This window comes from Panthera uncia, assembly GCF_023721935.1.
Source record: "Panthera uncia isolate 11264 chromosome A1 unlocalized genomic scaffold, Puncia_PCG_1.0 HiC_scaffold_17, whole genome shotgun sequence".
In the NCBI taxonomy this organism is placed as follows: domain Eukaryota; kingdom Metazoa; phylum Chordata; class Mammalia; order Carnivora; family Felidae; genus Panthera; species Panthera uncia.
The window spans coordinates 31,541,493-31,555,047 of record NW_026057577.1 but is presented as its reverse complement, the minus strand read 5'-3'; the positions used below and the strand labels follow the sequence as shown (position 1 = coordinate 31,555,047).

The 13,555-nt window shown below is 39.3% G+C and overlaps 2 protein-coding genes across 6 annotated transcripts in view; one reads left to right on the top strand and one right to left on the bottom strand.

Moving 5' to 3' along the window:
- Positions 1-13,555, bottom strand: part of CTNNA1 (catenin alpha 1) — a 184,651-nt gene that overhangs the window by 53,122 nt on the left and 117,974 nt on the right. The window lies entirely within an intron of this gene.
- LRRTM2 (leucine rich repeat transmembrane neuronal 2) lies at positions 5,138-7,669 on the top strand. The gene is made up of 2 exons (XM_049648770.1): positions 5,138-5,141; positions 5,488-7,669. Exons 1-2 carry the CDS (start codon positions 5,138-5,140, stop codon positions 7,032-7,034), a joined length of 1,551 nt encoding a protein of 516 aa, XP_049504727.1. The 3' UTR covers positions 7,035-7,669.

Here is a 13,555-nt window from a genome sequence, read left to right as displayed (position 1 = left end):
CTATAGCTGAATTACCTAGCCCTGGGCACAGAACATAACTCTAGCACAACAAAATTAGGCTGTCACATGATCCTAGCCCTGCCACCCCCAACAGCAACAACTACCAAAAAGTACATGCCTCCAAAGCTAGAAGAAATCCTGAACTTTTTAAGTTATAGCATCAAAAGGAACACAGTTCACCATCCCTAGCAAAGCCACCACTACTTCTTACTACTTTCTCAATCATGTTTACTAAGAGAACAAAAGGACTTTTAAAAATCAAAATCAATGGAGGGCAGGGATAGGGACAAAGATCTAGTAAAAAAAAAAAAGGGGGGGGGGATTCTGGAGGCCTTATGTGGACAACTTATTTTAAAAAATGCCTTTTTTTTTTTAAAGGAAGATGCCCAACCACCCACATGTTTATTTACATGCAACAGTGGTCTAGTGAGCGCCAACACTGTAGGAGCCTAGTGTTCTGAATGCTCTCAGATCCTCTGGCTCCACCTGTGACTATCAACTACTCTTTAGACAATATCCAATACAATAGATTGGTAAAGCCATCAATTCTTACATTACAAACTCTATCTGCCTCTGTCAGGTATGCTTTGTTTCTTGGGAAGATAACAAGCTAATGTTCAGCATCAACCTCAATGATTTTTCTTTTTCTTTTCTTTTCTTTTTTAAACAGCGAATCAACAGTCACATATTTGCCTTCAAATATACATGGTTTGAAAGCAGTGAAAAACTCTAGGATTTACCATAGTCTTCTCTCATCTTCCTTCCTCCCTCCCTCCAAAAGAAGGCTAGTAAAACCCACTTACTCTAAGGTAGGCCCAAATATGAGGCGGCCAAATAAGAACCCTGAAAGGTTCTTACAAGGGGACATACTGAGACCCACAAAATCCAGGACCTCCACCCTAAAAATGACTATTACTTTTTGATAAACATGAAGAGTTTCTCCAAGTTATCAATCAAGACTGGTAGCAAGAAGATTTATTTTAACATTACTTCTCCAGGGCACCTTTTGTGCAACACCACGTGTGCTAGAGTTATTACAATTTTTGGATTTGGGCATGATTTAAAAAACATTTCACTTTTTAGCATAATGCAAAATTAAGCTTCCACTCTCCTACAAAAGAACAGAAAACTCCATGTATATATCTGTACATCTGCCTCTCCAAGCTGAGAAATAATTCTATCTAATCAGTAATTCATATTAAAAACAAACTTTCATGTAGAGTAGCTTTCATGCATGTAACTACAGCACCTAAGCCCTACCACTTGACTCGCTCAATTTGCTTAAAACCATTCACAAAGAGAAGAGACAAGTTAGATTTTACTTCTCCTTTGCCTTGTCATGAACAATAACTAAAGCAGTGAAAATTTAAACAGCTATGGTTAGTACTTTGCAGAGGTTGTACTGCCACTTTAATTAAGTCAAAGGCATATGTGTAGAGAGTAAAACTGTTCTAAAATGAAACCAAAAACAAACAACGTTTAATTCAGAAAGAACATGGGTCTCTGTTTAGTCCTTTTAGCTAAAGAAAGATAAAGATTTTAAAAAATGATACAAAATTCCACCAATGGGAACTATGTACTCCACCAACTTTTAAGACAAACACACTATCTTCTTTGCTTCCAAAGACTGAACCTTCTGAATCCAAAGAGAAGGCAAGTGAGCAAGATGACCTGTAACCCAGAACAAATTCTCTGGGTCCTGTGATACTGTATTACTGCTTACTTCTGCGGTGCAATACTGCGCACTTCTCCAGATGCATCAAAAAATAATTACTCTTGGGGCGCCTGGGTGGCGCAGTCGGTTAAGCGTCCGACTTCAGCCAGGTCACGATCTCGCGGTCCGTGAGTTTGAGCCCCGCGTCAGGCTCTGGGCTGATGGCTCGGAGCCTGGAGCCTGTTTCCGATTCTGTGTCTCCCTCTCTCTCTGCCCCTCCCCCATTCATGCTCTGTCTCTCTCTGTCCCAAAAATAAATAAAAAATGTTGAAAAAAAAAAATTAAAAAAAAAAATAATTACTCTTGATTGCACAGGTCCTTCTCTGAGCAATTTTCCTTGCCCACAAATCTGGTATAATAGTGCTGGGATAATGTAATTTAAGCATTTTCCATTTGTTAACATATAAGAGGTAGGCAAGCAGACTAGAGAGGAGAAAGGAACCAAGAGTCTAAGGGGAAGGAGATGCTTTTCCTTCTAAATTATCATATGCAACTCAATCCCAATTGTGGTTGCTCCACGGTAGAATTTAATCCAGTTCCTCCGGCCTGGCAAAGGTTTTTGTTTTTGTTTTCCATCAGAGAGTAGCTGACTTCAGTAAGGCATTTATAATATCCAAGGGCTTGTTTTCCTTTAAAAAGAAATTAAGAGACTACTCTTATCAGACTCCCCTCCTTAGGTGTTTTGGAACAAAGTTCCTATGGAACAGAAATTCTGTAACCTAGGATCACAGACCCTTTAAGAGTCTGGTTAAATCTTATTCACAGAAAAATGCACAAGCAACAGAATTCTGCAAATCAGTCTACAGAACCAGGTAAAGAATTAGTAGCCTATAGACAGACAAGACTATGGAAAAGATGGTCAATGTGGCAAGTGGCATCCTTGAGGACCTCTCCCTCCCTTCATTCCTTAACCAGCATGTAGGAAAAAGGTGGGAGTACTAGTGCAGGCCTGTTCCAAGGAATGTGGGGTTCCATTCATGGGCAACTTTGGCTTGGAAGCTTCTCTCTGGCCTAGGGATGCACTGCAGTCTAAGACTATCTGTCAAATCTTTCCTTCCTCTCTCCTTTCAGAGGTGTCAGACTTGCCCTGTGGTCTGAAGACGTCACTGGCCTTCAGAGTATTCATATGGTCTTCTCTTTCCTTTTGTACTTCCCAGGAACTTTACAAATTAAAAAAAAAAAAAAAAAAAAGGAGATGGAGACGGAGAAATATTAAGGTTTTAAGAGTTTTTTTGTTTTTGAGAGAGAGAGCGTGGGGGGTAGAAAGAGAATCCTAAACAGACTCCACACTGTCAGCGCAAAGCCCAACACAAAACTTGAACCCATGAACCATGAAATCATGACCTGAGCTGAAACCAAGAGTCGGAGGCTCAACCAACTGAGCCACCCAGGCATCCCAAAACTCTAATAATTCTAATCCTTCTTGGGGTCTGCTTCTAGGAGAATTCAGACTATCCACCAGCATGTGCTGCTGTTTTCACAGCACCTTTACACAGCGCTCAGAATAAAGGACCTTGGATTCTTCCAATCCTCGCTCCAGTAGCACCCTTCTACATAGAAACTATGCCTCTTAAGACAATGACTTCTTGCCCAATGGGATGAAGCCCCTGGAAGCCCACAGGTCAGTGATGTTCTGGTTTCACAGACACCAAGGGTAGTTTTGAGATTTTTGCCTCCAGTTCTAAGACAAGACCCACGAAGGTTAAGCACCAATGGTTATGACAGAAATTGCCATGGAAGGCCAAATTAATAAGGTCCGATGTGTAAAAGGCATTACGTTTGTCAGGCCTGAATATAGGACTCTCAATAATGCTAGAAAAATCCTTCACATTTATACTAATCATGGTTCTTTAATTTTCAAAACCAAGTTCTGAACAGTGATGACACTATTCAACGGGGAGAAGACACCATCAGGTCAAGTAATAACAGCCAAAGCAAAAATCCTAGTCCAAAGTATGAGTGACCTTCTGTATTCACCAGAGATTCCAACAGTTAGTGTGCAACTCAAAGTCAGTTCTTAGGTGTGCCAGCAGAAGCTCTTAAGTATGCAAATGCTCTGTTATCTGGGTGCCACAATGCCCCAATCATGCTCAGCATTAGCTGAGGCTTTCAGGTGAAGGAGTAGGTGAGATTCTGAGATTGGATTGTACCAGAATCCAACCAGGCTCTATCACTTGTCCTAAATCACTTCTGTTCCATTGTTAATGTTTAGGGCACACAGTATTAAATGACAGTATCACCCTAACCTTTTCTCCTAGTAAGACATGTAAGGATCAAATCAGCATTATTTTTCAATCAGCACTGTGATTAAAACGTTGTAACACGAGACAGAGAAGGACCATCTTTTTAATTCAAGTTCCCCTTAAATTCTCAACCAGCAAACTAACCAAATACTTAGTTTTATAAGCTTTTTCTCTTCCCTTCCCCCTTTATTCTTAGTTTATGATGTTAAGCTCTTAATGACAAAGAAGCCAAGCCCACCTGGGTAGTTTTCCAACACACGTAAAGCAAATCACAGTCATACTTCCATTTTAACCAAGCATGACAACAAGGTGACTGAGTAGCTTTCCAAACTACCAGAGCAGCAGGCACTACCTTGCATAGGCTGGCGTTAAATCTGCACTTCATAAATCGTGCAGGCTCCTGCCCATTTAGATGATCTCTTCTCTGCAGAATCGGCAGTCTAACACTGGTTCTTCCAAGCATTAAAAATCATCACTCTGCTATCCCAACTCACTGTTCAGATGGGTCTTCCTGAATGCAGCCTTTATTACAACCTCACTGCTGCTTCATACACTGCAGGAATACCATGTTTTTAAGTCAGGAGCTCTCTTTCTCGCTTTATTATAATCAAGGGGTCTTACAACGACCCCGATACTGTTAAAAAGCACAGTGCTTTATAACAGTAAAGCTTCTGGAAAACCCAAACAAAAGACACGTCACCCGGTGACGTCAGCCTATATACAGTTCTGTGTGGTTGCAGCACATAAGCAATTCCATTCTTGTGCCGTTTCTCGGAAAAGCTTTTCAGTAAATGCACTCATGCTGCTCCAGGAGCTCTTCTCTGCAACAAGCCGCCCATCTGCCATCAACAAGTTAAGACCGAGAGAACTAACGGCTGCGGAAAGGAGAGACTGAAGCTTTGATTAACCAGCTGAGCAGTTAAAGGAGGACGAAATTTAATAACTTACATTCAAAACTGATTGAGGAATCAGAGAAGACAGAGAAAATGAAACCAATGCTTTCGAGAGGAATATACTAAGGAAAAAATAACTCACCCTGCTGGATGATTTTACTCAGAAAGCCTGGGACACAGAAAACAGGAAACTGGTCAAAGGCTCCTGCATGTTAGAGCCTTTTACAGACTCACTGCGTTGAGTCTAACAACCGCGACTGAATGCAGCCTCCAATGTGCTCAGAAGAATGGGTAAGTCCATGCATTTATGTGTCTTATACAGTCAGCAAGGTATCATGCTTTTTAAAATATGCCACCAAATTCACATTTTATGAGGGAGATCACTGTCAAATTTCTGGGTTTTGAGGTTTAGGTAAAAGCCTATACTGCTAATGACAGAATATTCTTTATCTTTTTTCTTAATGGTTTAAGTTGTGTTCTAGTCATACTAACAAGGTTAGTTTTTCTGCAGCAAATGAAAAATAAGTTATATGCAGTGAAATCTTTCGCCATAATGTTATGTTGTTTTTTTTAAGAGCTCATACATTCTGCTGAAAAATATCCTATCTTCTTGTTTTCCTTAAATTATATTCTGCAGGCTTACATTTCAAGTGGCCATTAGGGGCCCCTATGCTGGCAGCAATATATGCAATGAGTATGGTTTTAAAAATGCTGCCTGCCCTGGGTATGGCGTGTCCACCCAAATGCCGCTGCGAGAAGCTGCTCTTCTACTGCGACTCTCAGGGCTTCCGCTCAGTGCCAAACGCCACAGACAAGGGCTCTCTGGGCCTGTCCCTGAGGCACAATCACATCACAGAGCTCGAAAGGGATCAATTTGCCAGCTTCAGTCAACTTACCTGGCTCCACTTAGACCACAATCAAATTTCAACAGTAAAAGAAGATGCTTTTCAAGGACTATATAAACTTAAGGAATTAATCTTAAGTTCCAACAAAATATTTTATTTACCAAACACAACTTTTACTCAACTGATTAACCTGCAAAATTTGGACCTGTCTTTTAATCAGCTGTCATCTCTGCACCCAGAGCTCTTCTATGGCCTTCGGAAACTGCAGACCTTGCATTTACGGTCCAACTCCCTGCGGACTATCCCAGTACGCCTATTCTGGGACTGTCGTAGTCTGGAGTTTCTGGATTTGAGCACAAACCGTTTGCGAAGTTTGGCTCGCAATGGATTTGCAGGATTAATCAAACTGAGAGAGCTTCACCTAGAGCACAACCAGCTGACGAAGATTAATTTTGCTCATTTCCTACGGCTAAGCAGTCTGCACACACTCTTCTTACAATGGAACAAAATTAGCAACTTGACATGTGGGATGGAGTGGACCTGGGGCACTTTAGAAAAGCTAGACCTGACTGGAAATGAAATCAAAGCCATCGACCTGACAGTGTTTGACACGATGCCTAATCTTAAAATTCTCCTCATGGATAACAACAAGTTAAATAGCCTTGATTCCAAGATCTTAAACTCCCTGAGATCCCTCACAACTGTTGGCCTCTCTGGCAATCTGTGGGAATGCAGCCCTCGAATATGTGCTTTGGCCTCCTGGCTGGGCAGTTTCCAAGGTCGGTGGGAACATTCCATCCTATGTCACAGTCCTGACCACACCCAAGGAGAGGATATACTAGATGCAGTCCATGGATTTCAGCTCTGCTGGAATTTATCAACCACTGTCACTGCCATGGCTACAACTTATAGGGATCCAACCACTGAATATACAAAAAGAATAAGCTCATCAAGTTACCATGTGGGAGACAAAGAAATCCCAACTACTGCAGGCATAGCAGTTACTACTGAGGAACACTTTCCCGAACCAGACAATGCCATCTTCACTCAGCGGGTAATTACAGGAACAATGGCTTTATTGTTTTCTTTCTTTTTTATTATTTTTATAGTGTTCATCTCCAGGAAGTGCTGCCCTCCCACTTTAAGAAGAATTAGGCAGTGCTCAATGATTCAGAACCACAGGCAGCTCCGATCCCAAACACGACTCCATATGTCAAACATGTCAGACCAAGGACCGTATAATGAATATGAACCCACCCATGAAGGACCCTTCATCATCATTAATGGTTATGGACAGTGCAAGTGTCAGCAGCTGCCATACAAAGAATGTGAAGTATAATATCTACCCGTCATCAAAAATTACATCAGATAAGTAACCTATTTTACATAGTAGGGGATAAATACATACCTAATTTTTACCAATGGTGACATTAAGCCTAATTTTCCAAACCAAGTGGAGACTTAAGTTTTTGAAGTGTTGAAGTATTTTTAATTTTTTTTAATGAACCCATATTTTAAGTGTTATATGAAGCAAAGCTCATATTAATTTGCACTCTTGTTGCAAAGTCTAAAAATGCTTATTTCAAAATAAGACATTTCATGTATGTAATTATTATATACTATCATGTGTAAACATTTACACTAAGGTCTCCATATGCTATTTTTTTCTACTGAAAACAGTTTGGAAAGAAGCTACTGAGCAGAAAAAGATATGGATCAATACTTGTTAGATCACTGCTCTCCATCCCAAGAACCACAACTGGCTTGCTGCTTAAAAGGAGGCTTAGCAAAGTTTTCGTCTATGACAATTTGGTATTTACTCAAATCTACAATTTATTGCCAGTGTGGGAAGTAGAATTTCATGTATGCTGAAGACTGGTAAATATTTAACACTCTTCTTCCAGAGTTTTTGCCTGGGTTAGTAGATACTATCAAAGTCCACATTATGAAATCAGAACCCTTTATGTAATTCTAATAAGCTGAGTGACTCTCTTTAATATATTTAAACAATGAATCCAAGTGATTGTGAAAAGGTCTCATTACAATGAAATCAATAGTAAATAATCACACTGACTTCACATTATACAACTCTAATTTGACTTATAATGGAAATGTTGATTTTTGTGGCACTTAGACAATTTTTAAACTAATCTAAAAATCATCATTTTACTAATTAGTTTACTAAATCCTATATTTACATTTATATGTGAAAAAAGATTTAGAAATTATTTCGGAGAGAAAAGAGATAAACTGAGTCCATTTAACAATCCTGTGACCTGTTCCCTGTAGTATGAAAGCACACACACCAATTCTCTCCCTCCCTCTACGATCAAAGATGCCTTGACAAAGGGGTTTAAACCTCTTTCTTCTGCCTTTTCCTAATCTTCAAACCTCAAAAAGCCAAATTAAAATAATCGGCTAGCAACAGAATATACTAGAATACAGTACAATGGAACCAAGAAAAAAATCACTTTCTAAATATGATATGCTAAAATTTGACTGTTTAATAAAGATACATATCCATACTGTAAGAGCAGTTCCTTCTAAGTGAAGGGAATAACATTACTGAGGCAAGCTTTCTCGTGGGAGAATACCCTACATGCCTGTGCAGCCACACAGTGGTAACCTGAAGGTGGCAAGGATGTGAAGGGATGAAACAGAAAGGCAGCATTTTGAAATGTGACCCACAGAAACAGTTTAGCTTAAGTTAAAAAGGCAACCAAGAGAGAGGCAAAGGTTAACTACACAATCTGCATCAAACAGGGCAAGGCCCTGGGTCCTGCAGCTGAAAAAGAAAGTGTTAATAGATACATTCCATAATTAACAAATGATAACGATGCCACACTTTTCATGCAGAAAACTGCCGTAAGTATTTTGTTTCTTTGATTATGATTTCTACAAAGAAACTATGACATATTTGGGATTTAGGTGAAAGTCAACAATCCATACATAATTTTTCCATAAACGAGGCTCCATGTATGCAGTAGCAAAACCCATTAAATTAGACCACTGACTTAATTTTGAAAAAATGAGCATTTCTACAACTGACATTTAATGTATGTGAAAAAAGGCATGTATCCTTAGAGAAAACCACAACATTAAAAAAAAACAACAGGTTATCTTTTCCTTAAGATGACCATTAACATGATATCCATCATTCAGAGCATATTTTCCTCTCAGGATTGAAATGAAAACATGCTAAGACTACAGTTTAACCCACAAGATTTAATTATAGTTTTTTTCTTCTTTAATACTAAGAGAAAGGGGTCTTCTTTAATACATTTCAAAGAAAACATGTCTTGTAAAAAAGCAGATGAGATCACAAATTATTAAGGTAAAAATGTGCTCTATTTTTTAAGGTGGATAGATTAGTTTGGCAAAGTCTCAGCCCAGCTGTGTTCAGCTGATCTTGAGCGGTGAGCATTTCATTTCTTGTTAAACCAGCCTGGGCCTGCCTGGGCAGACACAGAAGCTGATTTTACAACATAGAGCACAACTCACTACTTCCCCATGGAGGGGCTGGATCAGAAGCCCCATTACAAATGAGAGCTCCACGAGCTAAAATTTACCAACCCATTTATCAGGGTAACCATGGCCATTTGTCTCGGCACAGCTTTGTCACAATACAACTGGGCCCGGAACACAGACTCCACCAGCCCTGAAGGATAGCAATGGAGTATTTTCCATCATTGCATCCACAACCAATATTAATTGAAATTATGAAGAATGAGAAATACTGGCTGAGAATTCCCACAGTAATCTTAAAGATTATACTTAGTAAAACGGACCACCAATTGACAAAATCCTTAATGTATATAGAAAAGTAAATTGGAAAAGCAAGCCATTCATTAATTCTGGCGAACAGCATAGCAAAGCCACAAAGGAATATTTTCCAGTTGAAAACTGTAAAATTTTTTGCCCTCCATTTTTTTGGTAATGCTCTCAGAGAAAAGTAACAGTGCCAGATAGCATTTTCCTTTTTCCATTTAAAGTGCAAACTTCCCTTTTCAATTGCCTGTAGAAGGCAGGATTCCATTTAATTTTGGCCTATTTGTGTTTCAGTATCAGCACAGGTTTGAAGATGAGACTGTTAGTCATCTGTGCTCTCTTTACCAACTGGCTAGGGCAGAAGAGCATCACAGCTACACTGCAGATCCTGGTAATACAATGTTAGGGCTTTTGTTTTTCAGTGTAGTCTTATCTTCTTCAGCACCTCCTCCTCCCCCACCAACCCCGGCTTTTTTTCACTTTCAAGGTTAGAGGAAAATGATCATTTAATCAAGAACCAGAAAAATAATTAAATCTCTCTGGACAAAGAAAAGCTAAGAAGGCTATGATACTGTACCCACCTAGTAACCCAGAGCTTGTTTGGAATCGTTTATATTCATTTCTGTAGCTTGCCAGCGATTTCAATCACTCTTCTGAAATGAGAGTGGGCCGATAAATTTGCAAATCCACACACAACTCAGAGAATACCCACTGCCAACATCAAATAGCAAAGATACTAATTTTTTAAGCCAAAAATCTGCACTAACACATGTAATTTCTTAATGTGCCTAAGTTAATTTCTATACCGATTCAATGAATGGAATTGATTGAACTTTCCAACTCCACTAATTATTAAAATCCATCTGCTTATTCTAATGCTAGTCACCAAGAGCTAGACTCCATCTTTCCAATAAAAATGAGCCCTCTGTATCGCTAGGTCCAAAACCTAAAATTCAAAACAGGCATATCATTTTCTTAATGCATACTTCCTACACAGGTTATCAGGGAATAAAAGGCTGTATAATGCCCCATTCTCTCCCTAAAATGTGGATATCTATATGAAATTTTAAAAGAATATTTTTAGAAGCTTAGCTCCTAACAGAGATATACAGTGACAGACCTGTCTCAAAAGTCTGTTTTAGGCCATGATTTTCCGATCTTATTGGCTAAAGAGCTTCAACTAGAAAAAAACTAAGGATGATAAAGTCATTCATAGATAATTAAATATTTCTGTTCTTAACCTAGGGCAAACTCATAGTGCTTGAATATGGCCAAAAACAAATAGAAAATGGCTGTTAAGCTTTCATCCAGCTATTACAAACATTTAGAAACATCTGCTACTCCTTCAACTAACCTATTCTTCTTCCTTGATAAACTAAAAACAAGTCTGATATATGGAATGTTTGATGAACCTTCTTATCAACACTGAGACTGGACACTAAAAGTCCAAACACATTGTGTTCAATTACCTTAAGAGCCTTTTTTGGTTTTTTTTGGGTTTTTTTTGTTTGTTTTTTTTTTTTGTTTGTTTTTTTGGCTGGGAGGTGGGCAACTGGGTTGGGAAGAAAATACTATTATATTGGGGGCTGGGGTGGGGGTGGTAACAAAGTGCAGTGTACAGGAAAGTTTTGTTATTAAAATTGTGTATACTGTACAAAGTGAATGTCTTTTTTTTAAGCTTTCCCTTGGTAGGCAAGTAATTTTGACACGTGAAACTTGAAAAAGCCATTTGTGACAGACACAGAAACCTTAAATGAACATCTGTTTTGTACCATGTTCTCTACAATGCCAAATGTGCCAGTTGAGTAAAGGGCAGCTAATTGACTGTCTTCGTTAAGAGACAGGTTAAACTAAGCTAAGAAGAAAGTAACGGGTGTGGGGTGTGGGCAGGTGGGGAATTGTCGGGGGATGGAGAGTGGGAGGCCTAGTTAAAAAGCTACCGTGACAATACCTAACAGTTACACATTAACAAGGTACTCTGTCACAAGCCTTAGCAAATAGACAAACAGCTATCCTTGAGAATCACAGGGCCTAAGGTTGGCTGCCATCTCCCATTCTCCCCAAAAGTAGACTGCTACCACACCACAGCCTGGGCAGCTTCAAAAAGGTTGCCTCTACCCAGCAAATGGCAACTTGGCCTTTACCTTGGGGGTCCACTGGTGGGAGACAGATCCCAGCAGCACCTTGCACACCACTCCTGGGAGGGATGTCCACAGGAGTTGACCATGCTGGGATCTCTAGGATCCCTACATGACCCATTCTATCCCAGACACCAGCTCAGTAAATATGGATATGGAAAAGGAAGGCAAGATTTTCAACTAGTGTCCCTTGCTTGGCATAAATACCCCCCAGAACAGGATGCTATGCCTGGGCAGCACTGGGGGCAGAAAGGGCCCTGGTCTCAAGGAACTGACTGCCAGGAGCTGCCATACTTGTCAGGATACACTTATTACTTCTCCAGGTCCAGAGCAGTGCAGTAGGATCAGACAGGCAAGAAGAAATAAGGCCACCCCTTTCATCCAGAGATGAGGGGATCAGAGAATCAGAGAAGCTAGGACAGTGATCACACCAGGAATCTCAGCAGCAACGAGGGCAGAGGCAGGAAGGAACCACAGCACAAAATTTTATTGTCAAACTCATCCACTCTGCACTAGAGGGCACAGGTGATAGTGGTTTCAAACTGCACAAAGGACTGAATTCCTATACTTTATGGAGTTAAAAAAGCTTATTAACCTAATTGTCATACATTTAAATCTTGAAAATCCCTTGTAAAGCTACATCTCATTTCTTTATCAGTTATTTTAATTAGTTTTGCCTGTATGCCACAGCATTCTCAGGTTCCCACTCAAATTTATAATAGATTTCTTCAAGGTCTGTTTCAAGTGATTTTTTTCCTTTCTTTAAATATATCTAACCAGCTGGGTACTCAAATCTCCCTTAGACAGAATGTACTACAAATTGTCTTTCACAAAGAGCCAAGGGAAAGAGAGGTGAAAAATCACAGCTATTCCTAACATTTCTCCTCCTTAGCATGAGTTCCTCCACACTAGCCAAAGTTTTAGAAACACTCTTTAGAGACAGATGTTGAGCCTCCTTTCCTCTATCCAAAGAGGACACACTAAAGAGGAAGAAATTTCCAAAGGTAAGTACCATGAGGCATCCTATCATGCAAAGTTTGGAAACTTAACATACACCATCCCTTTATACATGGAGGCCTAAGAGTAAAGCCTAGCACATGGCCTCCAACTCAGGACCTCCCACCAGAAACCCAACATAAAGGAGCATCTGCGAACAATCACCCTGAAGGCAGGGCCAATGACTCTACCACCACCCTAAGAGAGAAGACTCTCCTCTCACCTGAGAACTAGATTTTAAAACTGTAGTCTCAGAGACAATACCCAAAGTCTTTTTACAACTTTCATCAAGCCCCTTTACCAAGAACCATGGTAAAAAGATGTAAAAATGTCATAACTTCACTGAATATCCTTCACTGAATTGTGTCCAGAGAACAAGAACTCCATCATTAGGCTCCATATTTGTATTAAAAAAAAAATACACACGCACGCACGCACGTATATATACATATACGTGCACACATATATACATATGTGTATAACTTAAATATATAGTATTATATATACATATATTTAAATAACCTCTAGGTTACTTCTTTGAAAAATCAGACAAAAACTCTACAGCCATTTATATTAGCCTACATGTTCATCATCATGAGAAGCAAAAAGCTCCTCTTGAGATAGACTAAAACATTTCCCATAGCCTAGCTGCCAAACACATAGAGGCAAACTGCTCAGCACTTTAAACCTTTGACAACTATTTATTTATCACTTACATATAACTTAATTCTATGAAGTCAAGGAAACTTAGGAAAATACACTCCTATGTACAAAATGGTTGAAATAAGGATGCGAAAACATCAGAAGCAGGGATTCTTAATTCTAAGGGCCCAGGATATGTTTCACGGAATGCAAGAACCTCTTGTAATTATAATGTAATTATAATATATTATATATATTATATATATTATACAATATATATTATAATTATATATATAATATATTATATATATTATAT